This window comes from Phasianus colchicus, chromosome 1 (genome assembly GCF_987193195.1).
Source record: "Phasianus colchicus chromosome 1, bPhaCol1.hap1.1, whole genome shotgun sequence".
Lineage (NCBI taxonomy): Eukaryota > Metazoa > Chordata > Aves > Galliformes > Phasianidae > Phasianus > Phasianus colchicus.
In genome coordinates, this window is record NC_143436.1 from 139,252,197 (window position 1) to 139,276,947 (window position 24,751).

Below are 24,751 nucleotides of genomic sequence, written 5' to 3' on the forward strand. Positions count from 1 at the left end.
AAGATCCATTGAAATCCAGTCACAATACTTCACTCTAAAACATATGGCCTTCCCAAAGTTAGATCTGCAGACACCTTTAAGAGCCTCTTAGCACTGCAGATGCAGCATAGTAGGGCTCTAGGTATTATGGGGCAGCCAATGTGGAAAATATGTGCTCAGATACAGAAGCCAGCTGGTGCTGGTTCAAGTCCTGCGGGACTTCCATACGCTAAGGCACAGATAGCATCCTCCATTGTCTCCAGCCATCATAATTTTTGACATTTGTTATATGACACTGAAAATATGTCTAACTGGCACAGTGAAATGCTGGAGGTGTCAGCATGATTACTCTTTTTGGTATTCTTCCAACAGCTAGAGCTATGTAACGTACTGTGCCCTGCAGACATAATCATAAAGGAGTTAAGACAACCAGAGCAATTAGGCCTCAGGTTTTTATAAGAATAAGAATCTTTTCTTAGCACTGCTGTATGAATGTAAAAAACTTAACAATCAAAAGGGACTGTAATGCCCTCTAGTCTGATCTTATGGGTAGCATACACTCAACACTTAGATGTTAGCTCTTGCATCAGTTTGTGTTTGCTCAATAAGCTTGCAACAGAAGGCTGATTTAAAATGTTCAAGATTTAGAGAAACGTCGTGCCCTTAAACATCTCTCTCCACTAATTAAATGTGCTCATTGAATTTAAAACACAGATTTTTCTAGCCTCACTTTTCCAGGCTTCCATCTTGCACTGGATTTCACTGTACATTCTTCTGTCATAAAGCTCTTCCTTATGTAGGAACTCTGAACATAGTCACTTTAAGCTTTCTTGTTTAGTCACCGTCAGTCTTTCAAAAATATGCACTCAATCCCATTAACTAATGTTTTTTCTGCACTAAAAAAATCTGAAGGGTAAGAACTTCAGTTTTTTAATAGCATGATGCTCAGAGGCCAAGCAGCAATGTGACCTGAGCTATAGGATAAGAACAAATAATTGGTATTTTTTCATTCTCACTTTTCAAAAATGAAATAAATTAAGACATTATTCTGCATGTCCATGGGGAATACCTTAAGATGATTTAAGTGATCATAGCTGTACTGGAACTGGTAGAGTCTAGATAACCTGCACATGCTAGCCAACTGCCACATCAGCTAGCATTTCTAAGGCAGGATTGCAGGGCAATTCTTTTCATGAAGCAGAAAAGCAAGGAGTTCTGGGAGTAGTGGAACTAATGAAGTTTTGTCTCCTGTTTTTCCCAGCAACTTGCACTTTCCTGCCTCTTTCTGACAGCTTCCGATGTTATTTCTAGAGCTCCCTGTCCCTTACATCATCATTTCTTGCAGAAGAGAGGGAAGAGACAGAAGAGATAGGATTACTCAGGTTGGAAAAGACCTTAAAGATCATCGGGTCCAACCACAACCTAAACATACTACCCTAAGTCTAACTACCCTGTACTAAATCATGTCCTTGAGCACCACATCAAACAGTTTTTAAACACATCCAGGGATGGTGACTCAACGACCTCCCTGGAGAGCCTATTCCAGTGCTTAACAACCCTTTCTGTAAAGGAGTTTTTCCTGATATCCAACCTAAACCCCCTTCCCCCCCCCCCCCCCCAAGCACATCTTGAGGCACAAATTTCCCCTCATCCTATTACCAGTGAGAAGAGACCAGTCCACTCTCACTGTAAGCACCTTTTAGATATTGGAAGAGAGCAATAAGGTCTCCCCTCAGCCTCCTTTTCCTCAGACTAAACAGCCCCAGTTCCTTCTGCCTCTCCTCATAGGGCATATTCTTCAAGTCCTTCACAAGCCTTGTTGCCCTTCTCCGGAGCTGCTCCAGCACCTCAGTGTCCTTTCTGTACTGAGGTGTCCAAAACTGAACACAGTACTCGAGGTGAAGCCTCACCAATGTCGAGTCCAGGGGCAGGATTACTTCCCTAGTCCTGCTCACTGCACCATTCCTGATACAAGCCAGGATGCCGTTGGTCCTCCTGGCCACCCAAACACACTGCTGCCTCATATTCAGCCGACTGTCCATCAGTACCCCGAGTTCCCTTTCTGTCAGGCAGCTTTCCAGCCACTCCTCCCCAAGCCTGTAGGGTTGTCTGGGGTTGTTGTGACCTGACAGTTGGCCCTGCTGAAACTCATACAGTTAACCTTGGCCATCGATCCAGTCTATCCAGGTCCCTCTGTAGTGCCTTTCTCCCCTCAGGCAGATCAACACTCCCTCCCAGCTTGGTGTCATCTGCAAATTCACGGAGGGTGAAATTTACTGAGATCTATTTGGCCAGGCAAGAAGCAGCTGATACTTTGGCTGGATCAGGGCTAGCTATAGCATGCTGTCCAGGATGTGCATGCCAATCAGGCAGTTTGCCAATAGCAGATCAAGTAGGGAGAACTAAGTCCTCCTCATCTTTCTTTTTGAGAGGGCATTAACTGAGACCTTACAACTCTCACCTGCTGATTTTGACAACATTTTTATTAAGTTTAGATATATTTGTGAGCTGTATCCTTCTACTAAATTTGTTTGAAATTTGTCAAGAGACCTAACTGTTACCAGGACAAACTGACACACGGGAAAATCACATACACCTCATTCCTTGGGGAAATGAGGCTATAAAATACATTATATATACATTCCTTAATACATTAATAATACAATATAATACTTTCCTTGATAGCGTAACAGAATTGATTGCTATGACATTATTTCAGCAGTGTAACACGAGATGCAGTTTTACTGAAATTTACAAGTTTAAATTAGTAATCGTACTTCCGCTTGAAGACACACATCAGTCACGCTGTTTTAATAGCATGTTTCTGTCAGAGAATCACAGGATGTTTTTAACTGGAAGGGACCTTAAGGATTATCTCATTCCAACCCACTGCCATGTGCCACTTGTTCCTTGTATGTGGACCCATAGCACGCCCGGAACGGCGGACCGTCGGAACCCCGGCACGGTGGCGGCGGTGCGGCGGCGGAATGAGTTGGGAGCAGCGCACAGCGATGCCGCCCCCCGCGCGGGGCATTGTGGGTGCGGAGCGGACGCCGCTGCGGCTTTCGGCGGTTCTGTTAAAATGGCGCCGTAGGCAGCGGCCCAGCGTGCAGCCGGCTGCTTGTACGGGGCGGCCGGCGCCGCCTCTCCGCCTGCCTCTTTGCCTGCCGCCGCCCCGCCTTCCCGTCCTCCTGGGCGGCGATGGCGACCCCGGACCAAAAATCCCCCAACGTTCTGCTGCAGAACCTCTGCTGCCGCATCCTGGGCAAGAGCGAAGGTAACGGCTTTCCCCAGCTCCGGGCCGCTGGGGCTGTCAGGGCGGCGGTGGCGGCGGGGGGCCGCGTTCCGCTGTCTCGTCTCCGGCCTCAGTTCGGGGCCGCTGTGTTGGTCGGTGAGGCGGGAGGGAGCCTCGGCCGCTTGCGTAAGTTGTGCGTGGTGCTGCCCAGGCGGCGGCTCCGCTCTCTGTGGCGGGGAGGCGGGAAGGGAGAGCTGCCTCCGCTCTGCTGCTCTTCCAGTTGCTCTCTTTGTGAGCGCTGCTCCCGATTCGTGGCCAAGCTTTCGTGGTCGCCTTTTCCTCGTGTGGGTGATGGCTTCTTCCTCTGTAGCTTTGAAATCCAGTGTGTTCTTTTCCTCTTTCCGTGCCCATGTCTCCTGGAAAGTCACCCCAGGTTACCTTGAGGTGTTTGCGTGACAGCAGTGAACAACTTCGAGCTGACTGAATTCCTGCTCCTTGAAGTACAGAAAACAAGAGATGAGATCTAAGTGTGCCCCCTTTCTCTTTCTCCCCCCTCCGTGCTTTCAGAGGTCTGCATTCAGTTACCCTCAGTATTGGATGTTTGAATCTCCAAATCCATAAATTCCCATTTCCAGAATTGCCACTCTGTGAGAATTCAGTGTCAGGAATTTCTGGTGTGAAGCTTTTCTCAGCTCCTGCTTTTCCCCAGCCTCCTTCAAGTCAATGTTAGCTTACAAGCTGTGTAACGCCTCTTGTGCTTTTATGTAATCACATTTATTTTAGTCTGGTTATATATGAAAAGGTATTTCACAGCAGCCTTCCATTCAAAGATACTATAATAGCTTTTATTTGAAAGCTGTTTTTCACTTTTCTTTTGGAAAATGTTTTATTATCCAATTGGTGTATACATTCACATGCAAGGGTGCTTCTAGCTTTTCACTGCCTAAAATCTGAAGTTACTGTGTTAATTCTACTTAAGACTGTTGTTATTTTTAATTTATTGGGGTAGCAGAGCTCTCTTTGAGACCGTTGTTTCTATGCTATTGATACTGTGTTGCTGGGTCCTGTTTTCCTGATGACTTTTCCTTAGTTTTGAGAAGAACTGCAACCTAAACTTAATCTAGGATTGTTTCTTGATGTTGAGTGTCTTATTTAGGGCTATGGCATGTAGGGTGTGAGAGCACAAAGCTCCACACTTACCACTCATGGTGTGAGTATTGGGAGAAGGTGGGATGCTTCCACTGACTTTGGATGAAGCCTTAGTTCCTATGCATTTCCTTGTCTTCTGTCTGGTGTATTAATTTTATTTGCAAGCAGTATTTGCAGAAAGCGTGGAAGAGAATGCAGATATTATTAAAAAAAAAAAAAGTGTTGAATCTATTCCAATATGCTTGGGTTCCACTCACATACTTAAGATGTCTTGTGTACTTCATTAAGAAAAAGGAAATTCTGCCCAAAATCACGGGAGGCTGCCTTGTGCCCATTGCAAGTCCACTGTCTGCTCACTTATCTGAGGATTTGCTTGACTCCTTCAGCTCCTACTGAAGGATTCATTAAAATATTGACTAAAAATTGTGTGGGCTCTCTGCTGTGTTTACGGTTGCTATAGTTCTTTGTGTTTGGCAGATAGGCCGACCATTCTTACCTGCTCTTTGTTCTTGTGGTACAAGAGACCCAAGTACTTCTGACATAAAGTTTCTCAGGGAACAATCAACTGTTGTCTGTTAGCTGGCCATGAGCCCAGCTATTGGTAGACAGTTCTGTGAGACTGTAATGCAAAATCTCTGTGGGAGAAATGCAAGTCACGAAAGGTGCTCAATTTTGTTTTTTTTCCTCTTGTGCCTTTCCCCTGAGTTTTCTTTTCTTTCCTGGGACCAAGGGACAAATTGAGACAATAAGGGAGCTGTGTTGCTGTCAGTATCCACTGTGTTGGAGTATTGTGTATGTGCCCTAGTGGCAGGGGAGCAACCAGTAGCTTCTTGTTGTTCTTCAAGCTTTTAACTCTGAATACCTTTCAGCATAAGAAAAGAGGCTTAGCTACTTAGGAGATTGAAATTAAAATTCCAGTAAGAAGTTTTTATAAAAAAATAAACCAGTAACAAGAAGCAAAAGCTAAGTGCAGACAGTCATCTTTATGCACTTGTGTAGTTATCTTGCTGTGAACTCGGCTTGAAATTCTAGCTTTTGGTACTCTCCTAGAATAAGCACTCAAATGAGAAATAAGTTATCAAAGTAATTAGGTAAAATGGTGTGGACTAATAATAAAAAGGAGTTGAGATGATCCAATGGATCTTCCTGCTTGTGCATTCCCTGGACCTCTCTGTACTTCAGAGGGCTTCGTCTGCTTGGCTGTGCTTGTTCTCAGTGCTTGTTTGCTGTTACATTCATGCGGAAGCCATGGCATCAGCAGGAACTGAAGGATTCCATTCATGTAACATCTGTGGGAGTGTGCTGTAGCTGATGTGGGTGATGACATCCATGTGTGCAGCCTGCAGTGCTGTGCTTGAAGCCTTCAACAAGTCTGAGTCCCTTATCTGCTGGATGTTTTCTAGCTCCTGCTTATGACCATAGTGTCACAATATTCCTAGTTGGAAGGGGCTCACAAGTGTCAAGTACAGCTCTTGGCTCCACACAGCACCACCCTGCATTCAAACCCTGTGTCTGAGAGTGGTATCTCCGTGCTCCTTGCACTCCGGCACTGCCCACAACCCTGGGCATCCCGTTCCATGCCCACCGCCCTGTGGTGCAGCCCTTTCCCTAACCCCCAGCTGCCCTCCCCTGACAGCTCCATGCCGTTCCCTCTGGCCCTGTCGCTGTCACACAGAGCAGAGCTCAGCGCTGCCCCTCTGCTCCCTGTGAGGAGCTGCAGCTGCCATCAGGCTTCCCCTCAGCTCCTCTGCTCTGGGCTGAGCACACCAAGAGATGTCAGCCACTCCTCACACACCTTGCCCTACAGATCCTTCCCCACCTTTTCAGCCTTCCTTTGGACGCTCTCTAATAGCTGTATGTCCTTTTTGCACTGTGGTGCCCAAAACTGCACCCGGTACTCAAGGTGAGGCTGTGTGATGTCCTGTGAGGCCCACTCATTGAAAATCCATATTGAAGTGAATTCGTATTAGAATGCAGTGTGACCACAAGAGGTTCCCAGTGGCAGGTCTGCCTTCTCTCTGTTTCTGAGATCATCTGCTATATGGATAGCTTCCTTTGTTTCCAAGGGATGAGAGTTTCCTGCATAGGGCTTGCGATTGTTTTTGGGCAAACTGAGGTATTCAGTTTCCATTCAGTTATGCCTGCTTGGGGACTCCAGCAGTTAAACAAGGTTGCATGCTGCTCTGTGAGTGTGAATTTAATGCTCCTGACAAAGCTTCGTGGTCTTGGCTATCTTTCAGAAACCTCTGGGAAGTCTTGGACAGTTCTACTTTGTACATTGCTATACTAGCATGACAGCTGTTAGAGCTCTGAGTACATCAAATAGTACTGTAGTTCCTAGTCAGGCTATGTCTATTTGGTTTTGAATCATAAAAATATTTTTATATGCTCACCTCCTTCTGGAGGTGAGCATGCTCTAGAAGGCGGTATTTGCGTCTTTAGGCAGCAGTTTGCTATCTAAAGTCTGCTCTATGGTCTTAATTTAGTATGTATAATCTCAGAGGTTTTCTTGTTGCGTTTATATTATTTAAGCTCTGATCTATTGGCATAAATGTTTAATTTTCATGAGAGAGAGAACACAGAGTTACTTAAAAAATTGAGATGGAGATTGAAATGTGGATAATAGAAGCAAATGCAAGTTGATAATTTAGAAAGAAGTCGTAGCAAGGACTTCCAGGCAGACTGTCTGCCCATGTTTGCTGTTAAGTCAATGGGACCATCCTCAAATCTGCGTATGGGCAATGCCACAGAATTAAAGAATAGTCCTGTTTCTTGTTCTGTCCTTAAAATTTTACGTGTTTCTTTTAATTAAGGAAAAGTATGGGTGTATTTGTGTGAGGAGCAATTGTTTTTTCTTTTGTATGAGAGGGATGTGGATAACCAGAAGGACTGCTAATTAAAAATATACTTTAGGTGTTTAAAATTAACATTAAGAGACTGTTTTTCCTTTTTTTTAACATGTTTTTTTTTTTGTTGCACATAACTAACTTAAAATAGGAGCAGTGATGGCATTCTAGACTAGTATTTTAGCTTATCAGTATTTTCTATTAGTTTATCAGCCTGATCTAGTGGGTGGCAGCCCTTCCCACAACAGGGATTTGAGCATGATGATCTTTAAGGTCAGTTCTAAACTGAGCTGCTCAGTGATTCTGTATGGCATAATGTTACTGTAATGCATACTGATAAAACTTTGATACAGCTAAAATGTGTAAGTAAGAGAGCAGCTGAGTGTGGCAGTTAAGTTTTACAGTTTTGATCATAGAATCATAGAATTGTGCAGGTTGGAAAGGACCTTACAGATCATGGAGTCCAACCACAACCTACCCATACTACCCTAACTCTGAGCACCACATCCAAACAGTTTTTAAACACATCCAGGGATGGTGACTCAGACACCTCCCTGGGGAGCCTATTGCAGTGCTTAACAACCCTTTCTGTAAAGGAGTTTTTCCTGATAGCCAACCTAAACCCCCTCTCCCCCCCCCCCCCCCCAAGCACATCTTGAGGCACAGTTCCCCTCATCCTATTACCAGTGAGAAGAGACCAGTCCACTCTCACTGTAAGCACCTGTCAGATATTGGAAGAGAGCAATAAGGTCTCCACTCAGCCTCCTTTTCCTCAGACTAAACAGCCCCAGTTCCTTCTGCCTCTCCTCATAGGGCATATTCTCCAAGTCCTTCACAAGCCTTGTTGCCCTTCTCTGGAGCTGCTCCAGCACCTCAATGTCCTTTCTGTACTGAGGTGTCCAAAACTGAACACAGTACTCGAGGTGAAGCCTCACCAATGTCGAGTCCAGGGGCAGGATGACTTCCCTAGTCCTGCTCACTGCACCATTCCTGATACAAGCCAGGATGTCATTGGTCCTCCTGGCCACCCAAACACACTGCTGCCTCATATTCAGCCGACTGTCCATCAGTACCCCGAGTTCCCTTTCTGTCAGGCAGCTTTCCAGCCACTCCTCCCCAAGCCTGTAGGGTTGTCTCAGGTTGTTGTGACCTGACAGTTGGCCCTGGTGAAACTCATACAGTTAACCTTGGCCATCGATCCAGTCTATCCAGGTCCCTCTGTAGTGCCTTTCTCCCCTCAGGCAGATCAACACTCCCTCCCAATTTGGTGCAAACTTACTGAGGGTGTATTCAATCCCCTCATCAAGATCTTTATCAATGATAAAGATGCTGAATAGGAGCGGCCCCAGTACAGAGCCCTAGAGAATGCCACTTATGACCAACCACCAACTGGATTTAATTCCATTGACCAAGAGGTTGACAACTTTTTGGGCCCAGCCATCTAGCCAGTGTTTCACCCAGCAGAGCATACGCCCATCCAAACCATGGGCAGCCAGCTTCTCCACAAGGATGTTATGGTGGACAGTGTCAAAGGCTTTACTGAAGTCCAGGTAGACCACATCGGCAGCCTTACCTTCATCCACTAAGTAGGTCACCTTGTCATAAAATGAAATCAATTTGTCAAAGAATCTGCCATTCATAAACTTGTGCTGACTGGGCCTGATCCTCTGGTTGACCTTTAATTGTTCCATGATGGCTCCTGAGATTATCCATTCTCTAACGTTCCCTGGCACCGAGGTGAGTCTGATAGATCTCTAGCTATCAGGATAATCTTTCTGGCCCTTTTTGAAGATGGGAGTCACATTTGCCAGTCTCCAATCTGGGACATCCCCAGATAGCCAGGACTGCCGAAGAATGTTGGAGAGTGGCTTTGCAACCACATCCACCAACTCCGTCAGCACAGTGCAATCCATCTGGTCCCATGGACTTGTAAGCATCCAGCTTTTGGAGCAGGTTCAAAATCATCTCGCCATGGATTATGCAGGGCCTATTCTGTTCCCCATCCCTGTCTACCAGCACAAGGGGCTGTGTTCCCAGGGAGTAACAAGTCTTAGTTTTAAAGACTGAGGCTAAGAAGGGTTAGTACCTCAGCCTAATCCTGATCCTTTGTCACTGTGGTGCTCTCTGCACCTGATAATGGATGGAGATTCTCTCTTGCCCTCCTCTCACTGTTGGTATATTTACAGAAATATTTATTGTTGTCTTTCACCTTAGTGACTAAGTTCAGTTCTAGCTGGGCTTTGGCTTTTCTCCCTGCACAGCTTCACTGCATACTTATGAGGATTACAAGTTGCTTCCCTCATCTTCCAAGGACCATAAACTTTCCTTTTGTTCCTGAGTTCCAGCTGAAGGCCTCTGTTCAGCCAGACTGGTCTCCTTCCCCATCAGCTCATCTTCTGTTATTTGGGGGTGCACTTTTTAAATAAACTTCCTGTCAATGGTTTATGGGCTGGTTCAGCCTGGTTCTGTGACTAATTGACGGGAGGGAGGGGAACCATGGACCCATGCCCCAGGAAAGGGGAAAAGGGGTGGAGAGGTGGGCCTAAAAACAAAACAGAAGCAATGATCTGAGGAGCAACAAACTGATTTACTAAATAAGTTATTGGCATGCAAAATAATGTGCTGTGATACAATATAATTAGAATTGGAGCTAATGAATAAAATTAAATGAGTGCCTGAACAGCTGAAGGCCTTAATATAACTAAGCTGAGGTGATGTGGCACCTGTACCAGAGATGAGTCAGATGGTCAAAAACAAGGGGAGTCTTGTGATCTGCAGCTTTTTTTTTTTATCTTTCCTTCTGAGTGGAAATGGTAACAGAACAGCAAACAGTCCTCTGGGAGATATAGTTCTTCTCTTCTGGGACAGGTTCCTGGAACTGGAGTGCACTAAGTCCCAGTGCACTACATGATATTACGATGTGGAATAATGGTAACAAATCATAAAACCATGACACTTCTTTCAAGTATTCACAGCCTTCCTGCGCTCCTATGCCTTCCAGAGCTACCTCCCAAAGGGCTCTCTAAACCATGGTCTGAATGAGGCCAAAGTCTGCCCTCTGGAAGTCCATGGCAACAGTTCTGCTGATTCCCCTTCGTGGTTCAGCAAGGATTGAAAAATATATCATTTCATGATTTCTTTGCTCCTGATGGCCACCAACCTTTACATTCCCCCCCCCCCAAGATCTTCTTTGTTAACAAACAGTAGAATTTTGCTTCCTCTTGTTGGCTCCTTTACTGGTTTTGTCAGGAAGTTATCTTCCACACACTCTAGGAACCTTTGGGACTGTTCCCTATCTGCTGTATTATAAATCCTGCAGCTGTTTGGGAAGTTGAAGTCCCCCACAAGAACAAGGTGGGGAGACCACAAGGCCTCACCCAATTGTCTATGAAGTTTTTTATCCATCTTGGTTAGGTGGCCTGTGGCAGACTCCCATGATAATGTCAGTCTTATTGGCCTTTGCTTTTATTCTGACCCATAAGTTCTCAACCCTATAATCATTATTAATTTCCATACATTTGCATTCTTTCTTAACATAGAGGGCTACACCACTGCCTTTCCTGCTTTGCCTATCGCTTTTGAGAAGTCAGTAGCCATCAGTCACAGCACTGCAGCTGTGTGAGTCATCACACCATGTTTCCATGATGGCAGCTGTATCATAGTTTTCCAATGGCCCGATGATCTCCAGCTCCTCCTGTTTGTTATCCATGCTGCATGCAGTGTAAATGCACCTGAGCTGGGCCACCTTTTGGGTGGGATAAGCCCTAACACCCTCTTGACTATTCTCAGGTGTTTCTGTAGCCGCCAACCTCACACCAGTCCTTGTGTTCTTCCTACAAAAAGATGTGTCGTCCTCTTCCTTCACCAGGGCACAAGACTGCGGAATCTTACTAGCACATCCCCCTCCCACAAGCACTGGCATGTTGCATACAGACTCCTTTCTAGTGAGCATTTTTTCTTGAGCATGTCTTAGATTACAGCAGCTTGAGTAGTTTTCAACAGTAGTCATTCATAACCACATGTGGACCATTGCATGTGATTTAGTGTGTCATTGTTTCACAATGACTTTATGAAGTGTTGAGTGGGAAGAAGCAGCTGGCTAGAAGTACTAGTGTAGAGAGTTTGCTTTCTTTAAGAAAGTAACTACTGTCTGCTTTATTTAACTTCTTTTAAAAATAATTGTCTAGCTGTTTTAGCTTGCATTCTGAATTGCAGCATTTCCTCTAAACTACTGGCTTCTTGGAAATATAATGGCCAAGTTATCTTCCTTCTTCATGAACACTTCCTTTGAATTTCATCTTGTGCTGTTTCTCCACTAAATTCTTCTTGTGCACTGCTTCTCTGTGCTCCACTTGTACTTTCTGTGACTTTAAAATGTCATCTGCCTTTGGCTGTAATTCATCTTGAATCCTGTGTTGTTTGTAGGAAAGTGTAAATGGTTGGGTAGATGGTAGATATTGAATTATTGATAGCTTGCTCTGCTCTAGGGTAAGAGAGTCATACTGAATCACTTTCTGATGGGGAAGTGTGTACATGTATATAGACACACAGCTATGTATTTTACACTTGCCTGCCATCTTAATGATTTTTGAGGCAATTAAATACGTCTATTAGTTGTAAATGACGTGATTCTTTATTCCACTGACAGATATCCGAACTAAATTACATTTAAGCACTACAGATGAAGTTATGTTATGCACTCATAAGAAATAATCTGCTGCTGAGGAGCCTTCCTTAGCGATTTGTTCTCCTTGTATAACAATTTGGATTCGGTATGAATGAGACAAGAAAATCTGTGTAAATTAAAACGTAAAAAGTCTTACTATGGTACTTTTGAATTTCCAGTGCAAATCTGTATGTGTATCAGTATTAAATGTAGTGCAGTGTTAAATGTGGAGGTTGATGGACCTGCCTGTGGTGGAGGTGTTGAAGCTTGATGATCCTGGAGGTCCCTTCCAAGCCAAGCCATTTTATGGCTTAAAGAGTGGATTTCTTTGAACCATACTGTGTGTCATGTAGCACGGTTAATCTGCAGCATTGCAGCTTAATGGAGTTGTAGGTTTTTGACTTGAGACCTTTCTCAGATGCCTTGTTAGGACAGTTTGGAAAAAACTTGGCTAGGTTCCTGTGCTTTAACTAGTTTTGCTATAGCTAATGTTGAAATAGAAGGTTATTTAAGAGCTTTGTTAAAGCTTTCCTATTACAAGAAAAAACACAAAACCCTGTTACTTGCTGTTGATAGCATATCTGTTGTGTTCCTATTAGCCTGAGGACTTAAGTTTAAATCTCCAAAACTTCTATCTGGAGATCTTCACACATATTTCTGCTCTCATCATTAGAATTCCATTGCAACACAAAACTAGAAGCACAGGTAGTCTCAAATTCTAGTGTCAGAGGGAGATTGGAAGACATGTAAATGGCCAAGTTGAAGACTTTTCTTCCATTAGTTAGAAGGTAAGTCCCAGTTCTGATAGCAGTCTCTCGCACAGGCATGCACAACCAAACAAGAGCAACAACAAAAAAAGTGCCTTACAGCTGTGTGTAGCTGTCATCCTGAGTCACTTCTTATGAAGAAATAAAATTCCAGAGAGCCTTTGGAGACTGTACGTATCTCTGCTGGATTTTGTAATCCCTGCAGCAGATGACTGAAGATAGTAAACTCAGTTGTATGTTCGTTTGAATTTGACCTTAAACCGTAAAATCATAGGGAACAGCAGAGAGGAAACATAGCACTTCAGCCTGTTTGAAATGCTGACTTTTTTTTTTCTTTTTTAATTTTTCTTGGGGAAGAAAGTTGTATAAACACAGTAAATACATCATTGCTTGCAAGGGAAACCTGTGTATTGCTAGTTGCTGTAAACTTGAAGGGAAAAAGGAAGTGTTAAGGTTTACGTTTTGTGATATACTGCGGGATCATAAATATATAGGAAGTCTGTACATCCACTAAGGTTATCTCTCTTTTTTTCAGTATCTATTTTAAGTTGTGTCTTCTGAAACACCTCAGAATTATTCAGCTGCAGTACTGCCAGCTTGTGCTATTATTCCTTGTAGCTCTCTTCAGAAATTTCTCAGATCTTCCATCCTCCACATCTGTTCGTTCATGCTCTCTGGCTGCAGTCTGGGCAGGAGGTGGTGTCTGATATTGCTAAAGCTGTGCTGGCAGACCAAAGAGAATGCTTTACTGCTGAGCTTATGCTGCATTCTGAACCCCCTCCGGCAAGGTTATTTGGTGGTTTGTTCTGCCAGTCCTCTCATGGAGACCTCGGGGAATTGTTTTAATGTTATTATTTTTTAATTTAAAGGGTGATAAGAGAGATTAGTGGAGGTGGATGTAAAAGTTAATTTCTAAACATTATTTTCCTTAAGAACAATCACAGCAATGTTTTCTGTATGCAGGCTGAATTGCATGACTGTGGCAAGTCCTGCACAGCTTTTCAGGCTGTGGGGTGCTGCAGAGCCTCCTGAAGTCTGATAGCTGAACAGGCCTAAGTGTCTCTTCAACCAGCACAGCATAGGAAGTATTTGATTGCATATGTTTAATTTACGGAGTGTGTACAGGTGTGTTTGAACTATTGTTAATCTCCCCCAGGTTAAGCTGGACTTCACTGCCCTCTGGTTAGAAGTGTATCTGAGGACCATAATATAACAGTATATCTGATCTAAGCTGAGTACGCTTATGCCAAGTTCAGTCAGCTATGTAATCTTGTGCCTTTAACTTTTTTGCTTTTTTTTCTTTAAATAATACTTTAGCAGTCTGCTTAATTAAGTGGGTTTCACTTTTTTTTTCTTTTCCAGCTGATGCAGCCCAACAGTTCCAGTATGCAGTGAGAGTTATTGGAAGCAACTTTGCTCCTACTGTCGAACGGGATGAATTTCTCGTGGCAGAGAAAATCAAGAAAGAACGTACGTGCATCTCTGTTTATTCCTCTGAAGGTGGAAATGTTCTGCCTCACTTACCTAATACTGATTACTATTGTTATTTCCTGCCCCTGAAAATCTTGTGATGGCAATTCCATGAATCCCCTAATTGCTCCTTCTGAGTTCAGATGCTCAGTTTAAATTTCCCTTGCTTCTGTACAAGCCGTTGACTTTCCATCTTAGCCCCCACAGAAATAAAGAACAACTTACATTACTTTTCTTTCATTTTAATATTATTCAGACTTCATAAATTCATATTTCTTTTTGAAAGACCGATATTTTTGAGGTACGCTTTGGCACATTTAACTTCATGAGCACGTATGTGAATCTTAATGAATGAGCATTCTGGGGATTGGATGGAATCATTGTTCATACAACTTACCTGATATTTCTTGCCTTTTGTTTTCCTAGAAGTTTATTTACAACAACCTTCTCAAAGCCAAAACATTAAATTGTGACAGTAAGTTATTGCAGTTATATTCCACTCTGCTCTGTGCTGCTCTGAGTCAAGCGTTGAGCTCTTAATCCCATTGGAGCGTGAGGCATTCTTATAAAGCCAAGTAATGCTTTCAGCAGATTCTCAGCTCTACAGTAGGATGTTCAGGAGCAGTTACTGATTAAATTAAAGCTTGTATTTGTGCTCAGGAACTTTGAACATTTGGTCAGGATGATTGAATTAGAATAACTGAAGCCTGTGGTTGTAACCTTTTAAAGTACTTGTGTATTTTTTTTTGCTAATGCAGGGCTTCTGCTGCTTACTCACAGACAAATAAGCTCATGAGAATTTCTCTAGATACAGCTGTAAAACCCTGTATTCTACAGCATACACTTCCTGCATGTTGAGTTTCTGTATCTTTTGGCCAGTACTAGACAGCACCACAGTGTATACGCTTGTTCTGCTGCAGCCTGTTGCCCCAGTGAAGCTGATTACCTCCATCATCCTCCATATCCTCAATTTCAGCTTGTAGGTTGATTTTAGTGGTCATGGAATAACTGACTGGATATATCCCCCAACTTTACATTTATTTTGGAGTTATTCTGTGGTAGGTGACTTATTTGATTTAAAAAAAAAAAAAGTACGTGGTAGTGCCTTTTAATACTAATTAGCATTTCTGTTGTTTACCAGCAACTGTTTTATGATTAATGTTTCTTTAATTTTGCCTCATCTTTTTTATACATGACTCTTTCTGGTGTAAAGTTGGCTTTCTGAAGATGTCTTTAAGCTTAAAAATATTCCTCTTAGCAAAGACTTCTGTTACATAACAGACAGGGATCAAAACTTACTTTCCTTTATATATTGAAGTTCTGTGATCTTGAAATTCTTCTTAACTTGGAACAAGTGGCATTGCTACTTTATTTCTGTATTAGGCAGTGAAAGCAAGAAACAAATGATAATTTTAATCAGTTGCTTCATAGTGTTCTTAACCTATATCTGCTTTCAGTTATGTGCTAATTCCCAAACCCTACAGAAAGGCACGCTCAATTTTAAAAGGATTTTTTTTTTCTTGATATATCTTTAGAAAATGTCTTTGTTGCTGTAAGAGAAATGGTTACTACTTACATTGGGTCATATCCCCTGCAAGAACTTTCAAGGGTAGGAATGCATAATGTGAAAAAAAACTTAGAAGTCTGAGTAAGTAATGCAAAACAGTTAAGCATCGTTATGCTTTCTTGGTTATGTTTTCCTACTTACCAAAAACATAGTTTCTGACATGACTTATTCTTGTTCTAGTTCTTTTAATCTATATTTATCTCTTTCAGTTGTGCGACAAAGAAGGGAAGCAGATGCTGCTTTGTTTTCAGAACTCTACAGAAAGCTCGGTTCACAGGTAGTGTAAGAAATGTGAAGAAACTGAAAGCACACTCAAATTCTTTTGATATTACAGAGTTGTTTTTGGATAGTGCTTAGATCATTAACTTCTTTATTTTCCTTTTTTTTTTTTTTTTTTTTTTACCTGAGAGGAAGATTGAACACTAGATCAGGTTGCCAAGGAAAGGTGTGGAATCTCTGTTCCTGGAGATGAATTCAGCACCTGACTAGGCACAGCTCTGGGTAGTCTGTAGTATATACTTTTGCTTTTCAATAGAGGTATTGAAATAGATGATCGTCAGAGGTCTTTTCCTACCTCAACCATTGTGTAATTTTTGTGAAAAGATCAAGAATTACAAACTTGTGTGTATATCTTAATTATATATGTATTTATATATAAAAATATCAGCAGTTTGCTTTTAATTAAACATTTTAAATTTGAACAGAATAAAGGATACAATTTTTAAGTACAGTTTTAAAAAAGATACTTTATAGGAAGAAATTAACTCTGTAAAAATAGAAGTGTTTACTTTTTTAGTATATAAAATTTGAAGAATTTTCTCATTTTATGTCATTGCTTTGTAAGTTTCTACTTTTTTAATTAATCTCAGATTTAAACAGTCCTCATGCTTCTGAGTTTTTAAATACTCCAGATCTTTGTTGTTCAAGGTTAAGGGCTTGCTGAATTTGATGGCTGTGCTAAAACCAGCGTTCATTAGAGAATACTGTCTGTTGTTTTCCAGACAAAATGTTGACATATAGAAAACCCATGGTTGGGAACAATGGATATTGAATTAAAGGAGGGAAAGATGTGAGGAGAAAAATTTAGCCTAAAGAGGTGAAAAAATGACTACTGCTAATCTGTTCTGGTTTCTTCTTAAAGTTGAATGTTCAGCATGGTAGAATATGCTGAGCCTTAATAAAATAAGACTTCCAGTTGACATTTGTACATTTGTGGTTTTTTGTTCTGTATTTTTCCACAAAAATAAATGAATTGTAGAATATCCTTAACTGGAAGGGATACACAAGGATTCTCAAATAAGACTCCTAGCTCCACGCAGGAGCACCCAACATTCAAACCTTGTGACTGTGAGCGCTGTCTAAATACATCTTGAATGCTTGGGGCTGTGCCCACAGCCCTGGGCATCCCGTTCCATGCCCACCGCCCTGTGGTGCAGCCCTTTCCCTCACCCCCAGCTGCCCTCCCCTGACAGCTCCATGCCGTTCCCTCGGGCCCTGTCGCTGTCACACAGAGCAGAGCTCAGCGCTGCCCCTCCGCTCCCTGTGAGGAGCTGCAGCCGCCATCAGGCCTCCCCTCAGCTCCTCTGCTCTGCGCTGAGCACACCCAGGGGCCTCAGTTGCTCCTCACACACCTTGCCCTACAGACCCTTTTCTTTGTTGCCTTTCTTTGGATGTTCTCTAATAGTTTTGTCTTTCTTATATTCTGATGCCTAAATGTGTACACAGTACCTCAAGGTGAGGCTGTGCAGAGCAGTACAATTCCTCCCATTACCCAGCTAGCAGTGCCGGGCCTGCTATTTTTCTGTATTACAGTCAGATTGCCCTAATTTTTATTTCAGCTTCAAACTTTTGAAGCCTCCCTTAAGAAAGGTGAAGAGGAAAATGGAGAAAAGACTTTTTTGCTGAAAGAACCTTTGAAGAAAATATTTGTTAACAGTCATACCAGAAGTTTGTTGTCCTAACTTTTGGTGTTAGATGCAAGTCCAAGGTGTTTTAAATGGTGAAGTATGTAAGAATGCCAGCAGAAGTTCAACTCTGTATAATTGTCTTTCTTGGTAGCTATGAGTTTTAAATTGAGTATTCTTGCTGATTTTAGGGCAGGTGAGAGAGTTCATGATTTTACACAGTGGGGAAAGTTCATATAATACTGTTATAGAATCCACACTGCACATTCCTGGTTTACTCAAGGTTAATCGTATTTGTGTGGTAAAGTTATTTATATGTGCACAATGCAGTTGACTGGATGACTTAAAAAAAGAAACATAAAAACTGTTGAGAGTTATGACCAACTTGTTTTTTTCTGTTTTTGTTTTTGAAAGGGCATCTTGAAAAATAAATGGTCAATACTCTACCTCCTGCTTAGCCTCAGTGAAGATCCACGTAAACAATCTAACAAGGTAAGTGAGGAGAGGCTTCTCACACTGTTAGTTTCTAGAAACAGTGAATCTATGTTGTTTAGTTGAAATGTCACAGAGTTGCTATAGAGACCTAATGAACACTTCTGGAAACAAGGTTGTGTGTGTGGTTGTGTCAAATGTATTCTTTCTTTCAATCTTATGAACAGGTGTTTGTGTTTTTATAAATTATGAACTGTTTATCATTTGTGGCCTGACTTCTGATTTTGCTAGATGTTTTACTCTGTTTGGTTGTGTAATGTCTGTTCATGTGCAAGTAAGTTTGAAATAGAATAATAAGAAGAAAATTCCTTCTTTGATTGCAGCTTTGCTAGCACCAAAGTTTTTTTGCACCTATACTAATGACAATTCACAGGCAAAAATAAACTGTATTTCTGGAGGGACTTTCCCTTACAGTCAGGGACTTGCTCTTTTGTCTTAATTGTAACAAAATTATTTTCTTTGCATTATCATGATCTTCAGTTCTTTTTTGTATTCTTGACTGTTGCAGTGCAATTAAGACACGACTTATGACCATTCACATCTCTTTCTGTTATTCCAAATCACTTTTCAGGTGTCAAGTTATGCCACACTTTTTGCTCAAGCGTTGCCACGGGATGCTCACTCGACTCCCTATTACTATGCCAGACCTCAGAGCCTTCCACTGAATTACCAAGATCGCAGTGCTCAGTCTGCCCAGAGTTCTGGCAGCATGGGGAGCAGTGGAATCAGCAGCATCAACTTGTATGCCCTAAATGGCCCAACACCAACTCCACAGTCGCTCCTTCCAGGGTAAATTAAGCTTTTTTGTTTGATAGATGGGTTTGGGCAATGAGCTGTTTATTCTTCCTTTTTGAGTTTTTTTTGTTTTATTTTGTTTCCTCCCCCCCATTCTCTCCAGTTGTATCTCATTGGGAATTCCTCTGTAGGTGGAAGAGTTCTTCAGCTGGAAGTTTCTGAATGTCAGGTGCTGTTATATGATGATCTGAAACTGTAATTGGCTGGCCAAGTAATTATTCATAAGCTTAATTGCCTGTTGTGCAGCTGATGTTTTACTGAATCTACTCTTGGATTTTAATGCCAAATCTTGTCTTAAATGTCTTCATTTTTTGAAATCCTTTAAAACCACCTTTATTTTTCTTCTGGTAAAAAAAAAAAAAGAAAGAAAAACTTCTTGTTCTTCTCAGGCAAGTTCCTTTTATGAAGTAAGTGTTCCTCTGCCAGTATTGAAATAGTAAACTTGATGTTTTCCATTTTCAAGTCAAGATCTGGTTCTTAGGCACGTTCTCAGCGACTTGGGTGCTATATTAAAACAATGTTGCATCTTGAGTGGACAAGTTTTCTTTCTTGTTCTACCCAGGCCTAAAGTTCGAGCTTGAAGTGCAGTTATCTGTCCTGGTATTTACATTTGTACCATCCAGTATTCAACTGAACAGGCCAGTGAGACTGGCATCTCACAGAATCATTGAATGACCTGGATTGGAAAGAACCACAAAGATCAAAGTTTCAACTCCCCTTGCTACGTGCAGGGTCGCTGACCACCAGACCAGGCTACCCAGAGCCACATCCAGCCTGGCCTTGCAGGCCTCCAGGGATGGGGCATCCACAACAGTCTTGGACAACTGAACTCTTCAGAGAAAGTATTGAACTCTTCAGAGAAAGTAGCACTGAGCAAAAGAAATAGTATTAAGTTAGCTATGATTGTTTCATCTAATGTGTTAGATTGAATGGTAGATTAAACTTTTAGTCACTCTACATCTCTGAATCTCAGGGTGGGAATTTGAGCTGTTTGGTGAGCTCTTACATATGTTATGTACACACAGCAGGAAGTGATGGAGAAATTTAAGGAGACAAAGCTCCTTTCAGCTTTTCTTCCTAACATGTTGGATTGACCTGATCTAGCAGCTAAAGACCCACCCAGCTGCTTACTCACAGCCCCTACTCCTCACAGCAGGACAACAGGAAGAGAAGTTGTGGGTTGAAGTAAAGGCAGTTTAACATGTGAATCAAAGCTGTATGTGCAAGCAAAGCAAAGTATTTATTTAATGCCTCACAGGGAGTGGCTTAGCCATGTTCTGCAAAGCAGGTAACAGTTTCTTGAGAAAAGTTCCAAGAGCAGGAATGTTGTGTCATCGTCTTTCTCCTGATGTTTGCTTGCTCAGCATATCATGTTGTATGAAATATCCCTTTGGTTGGTTTGGATTCATCATCTTCATTCTGTCCCCTCCCAGCTTGTTATGTACTCTCAGCCTACACAAATAAGAGAGGTGGGGGACAGTGGGTTGAAGGAAGGCAAAAAAAATTCCCCAAATGCTTAATGCAGTGCAAGCACTGCTCAGTAACAGTAAAAAAAAAAAAAGCATTAATTAGATTTATGATTAACATAAATCCATAACACAGCACCGCACATGTTGCCATGATGAAAATAGACTCCATCCTAACCAGACTTACTGAAGCTGGAAATACTGAGCCTGTCATACACTACTGAGCCATCCTCGCAGCAGTAGGGATGTATATAGTGCTTTGCATAGATAAAACAAATAAATGAAGGGGAAATTTACAGTTTTTCTTCCGAGATGAAAATTATGTTATAGCGTGTTAGTTATCTTTCATAGTGTATGTTTTAAGGTGATTGAAGATAAAACTAACAGTTAGCTCTTCAGCAGCAAAAGATTCTTCTTAGCCTTTCAGATGACTTTTAATATTTCTGATTCATAGTGGCTATTGGCTAAGGAGGCTAACAAGAAGACTTGAAAAGGGAAGTCTTGTAGAGCTTTTGGTAAAGGCACAGAATAGGTGGATTCTTTTCTGTCATGTCAGCTCAGGATTTCAGGTGAAATTTGCTTTTCGAGTACAGCATACAGTAAAGCTGACTAAATAGACAGTACACATCATTGATAGATTAAGTCTTTTCTAAAATGTTCAAATTTGCAGATATTGATTACTGTTATGATTGCATGTTCATTTCTGATGTTTTCCATGATAAAGGAAAAATGCTTATTGGGTACTTTCAAGATAACCAGAAATAGCAGTGGAAAAGTGCTCAAAAGAAGTGAGATTTTATTTGGATCCTGCAATTACTGAGATGTCTGTGCCAGTGTCCTTTTGCTGCAAATTCTTTTTTCCTGATGACTTACAAGTTTGCTGGCAGCAGAATCTGTAGACTAGGTCCTTCTGTGTTGAGTGGAATTTTGATCTTTATACTACTTTCCCTTGCATGCATTATTACTGCTTCCTCTTGTATGGTATTTGACCAATGACCAAATTTATCAGTGTTTCTTCTGTGTGACGTCACTGGTATTTGCATATCATTATTTTTTTGCTTCATCTTTTATGGTTTAATTCACTGGGGTGTTCTTTGATTTGATTGGATGAAAGGCATGAGAATTCTAAAGAATTTGTTAGAGATGTGCAGTTCAATTTTAAGTTTTCCTGGGCCAGCCAATCTTTCAGACCCCTTCTGTTGACTCATACAGCCAGTTAGAGAAGACATTAGAGACTACTATAATATCTCTTCTTCTGGGTTACAAGGGGAAGGGATTTTCCCTTGCAAATAAGGGTTTCTATTTGATTCCTTATTATGATGAAAGGAGAGTGGAATAAGTCCTATCTTGCGAAATATATACTTTTGTCTTTAATCTTTAGGTGGTTATATAACTATCCAACTGCCATTACAAATTGTTTACTTAAAAAAAACCCAAAAAACTACTTTATAACTGACAAGGATTGTTGTTAATGTAAGGTCTTACCCCATGGTAATGAGCAGTTTTGTTTTTATCAAGGTCTTAGAGATGATTGCCTATTCATATTTATAAGAATAAGAACTCCATATTTAGATTCAAGTCAGCGGAACTCCTTTATCTGATTTTAACATCAGTTTAGCATCCTTGGACATCTGATAAATGGTATAGATTTGTGTCAAAATAGATTATCTACATGGGATTTAGTGATGACAGAATCAACTTTTGATCTAAATTCCAGGTATTTATACAAACTGGGGGGAAATGCTCCTAGAGAGCAGGACTTGGGGCTCCTGGTGGATGAGAAGCTGGACATGAGCCAGCAGTGTGCGCTTGCAGCCCAGAAGGCCAGCTGTGTTCTTGGCTGCATTAAAAGAGGGGTCGCCAGCAGGGAGAGGGAGGTGGTTGTCCCCTTCTACTCTGCTCTTGTGAGGCTCCATCTGGAGTACTGTGTCCAGGCCTGGGGACCCCACAGAGCTCTTGGAGCAGGTCCAGAGGAGGGCCACTAAGATGATCAGAGGGCAGGAGCACCTCTTCCTATGAGGAAAGGTTGAGGGAACTGGGCTTGTTTAGCTTGGAGAAGAGAAGGCTGCAGGGAGACCTTATTGTGGCCTTCCAGTACTTGAAGGGAGTGTATAAACAGGAGGGGGTACGACTGTTTACAAGGGTGGATAGTGATAGGACAAGGGGGAATGGTTTTAAACTGAGACAGGGGAGGTTTAGGTTAGATATTAGGAGGTTTTTCACACAGAGAATGGTGACACACTGGAACAGGTTGCCCAAGGAGGTTGTGGATGCCCCATCCTTGGAGGCATTCAAGGCCAGGCTGGATGTGGCTCTGGGCAGCCTGGTCTGGTGGTTGGTGACCCTGCACATAGCAGGGGGTGATAACTATGGTTCTTTTCAAGCTAGGCCATTCTGTGATTCTATGATTACCATTTTATAGCAATTTCAGTGTTTTCTCCTTAGGCCTGTAGCTAGTTAGCTGGGCAACCCAAATCAGATTGTTCTGTGTGCATCATTCCTCCTGTACTTCTCTTTATACATGTTGCCTTTTGTTTCTTGATGTACCTTCTTTTTGAAACATAACAGGCTAAGTTCAGTATTGGACTGTTGAGGCTTTAGAAATGCAACAGAGTTGCTGTGTTTTGGAGGCTTTGTTCTTTTTCATTAGTTACAATCAAGCTGAGTACAATGCCTGGCCTTACCATGAATTATGGCGCAATGAGTGGGGGAGCAGAGGCATTCCTTGCTCTCAAGCTAAGGGCATCTTTTATAATTTGCATATCCCAAACTAGTTGATGACTACAGAGTCAAAGTTTTGAAGATATTTCTTTCTTTTGTCCTTTTAGACAATCCTATCAAGCTCCAGGTGTTGGAGATTGCCTCCGTCAGCAATTAGGGTCACGTCTTGCATGGACTCTAACTGCAAGCCAGCCTTCTTTACAAAGCACTACCTCAAAAGGCTTTTCAAATGCTGTCTCACGTGGTGTACCAAGGTCAAGGCGAGAAGGAGATACAAGTGGTAAGCACAGATGTGTCTGTTAAAGTTAGCTTTCTACATCTGAAATAATTTTGTTATTAATAGCCACCAGTATTTTTAAAATGTTTTTGAAATAGCTGTATAGCATGTTGAATGTTACAAGGAGCAAAATTTTCTAAAATGTATTTTATAGAAGGATAGAAGTAAATATGCGACAGAGTAGTCTATGTAGGCTCAGTAACTTTGGTTTTAATTTGTTTTTCCCATATTTGGTTTGATAAGGTGTTTTGGTCTTCTGTCAAGATTGTGACTTGGTTGCAGTGTTTGTCAGAATCGAGTGATCATAGCTGCATACTTGGTCGTTCTAATGTAGATGAAAAGATGCTATGCTTTTAGGAAGTCAGAACAACAGATCAACCAATAGAACTTGCTGAAATACAGCAAATCATTTGCGATTCTCTATTTCAAAAGTTGAAACTGTGCATTAGGATATAGAACTTTTAATCCTATTTTATTCTTTTAAATTAATACGGTGTTTATAGTGATTTTAATTGAAAAAGTTATCAAAAATCTTGTCAATAAAATTAAAAATAGATAAATTTTACCAGTTTAGTCCTTTAAGTGGCTGTACACTTGAAGATGTTGTCTACTGAATTTACAGAAGTGTAACTGAGGATAAATTGTTTAGCAGATCATCTCTGCAGCAACTGCTGTGGAAGTTTCAACCCACTCTATTTTTACTATAAAAATGGGAGACTTTTCTGAGTAAGAGAGTTAATATAGATGTCATCCTACATTACTACTGCTCTCTGGCAAAAAAAAAAAGAGGAAAAAGAAAAAGAAATGCTATTTCTTTTTGTTTTGTTTAATAACTCTTCTGTAAAAAATCATAAATAATCACAATAGTGATTATACATAGTCTATCTACCAGCCTTTGCAGAATTTGTCAAATATGTTAAAATGCAGCTGAATTCTTAACTGCTAACAGGACACAAAGCAAATAGAACAGAGTTGTGCTGTTGTAGATAAGGGTGAGATTTGGCAACTGAAACCAAATTAACAGTACTGTTGATGTGGAAGGGGATGGGTGCACTTTTCCTCTTTTTCAAATCTAGCCCTGCCTCCTACTTTTGCTGTACTGATTGCTGCAAAGAGCAGTAGAGACTTATTTCATTGAACTGATCAACCACAACTCTTGATTGTGGAACAGGTAGAAGGACCAACAGTTCTTTTACATGTAGTCACATGCTGAAGTAGTAGAACTGCACTCAGAATGTGTAAGGCTGTTTTCAAGAAGATATATTTCAAGAAGGTTTATTTCTGTGAATATCTTTTCTTCTAATTAAAAGGTTTTTTTCCTTATAAAGTTGTTTGCTGTAGGTTATTGCTACACCTACGCAGACAGTACAGTATAGACGGGAGCATTGCTCTACTATTTTCAATTTCACCAATAGTT

The 24,751-nt window shown here is 41.5% G+C and overlaps 1 protein-coding gene across 3 annotated transcripts in view; it reads left to right on the forward strand.

Annotated features, from left to right (window-relative positions):
* Positions 1-3,000: 3,000 nt before the first annotated feature.
* TUBGCP3 (tubulin gamma complex component 3) overlaps positions 3,001-24,751 on the forward strand; it is a 46,895-nt gene continuing 25,144 nt past the window's right edge. For 2 of the 3 annotated variants that reach the window (XM_031613758.2, XM_090128626.1), the window contains exons 1-6: positions 3,001-3,256; positions 14,005-14,112; positions 15,889-15,956; positions 17,998-18,075; positions 18,647-18,864; positions 23,165-23,337. In XM_031613758.2, coding sequence (XP_031469618.1) covers positions 3,181-3,256; positions 14,005-14,112; positions 15,889-15,956; positions 17,998-18,075; positions 18,647-18,864; positions 23,165-23,337 — 721 coding nt within the window. In that variant the 5' untranslated portion in view covers positions 3,001-3,180. Of the gene's footprint in view, positions 3,257-14,004; positions 14,113-15,888; positions 15,957-16,081; positions 16,181-17,997; positions 18,076-18,646; positions 18,865-23,164; positions 23,338-24,751 lie in introns of those variants that run through there. The other variant, XM_090128634.1, reaches the window with a different exon arrangement.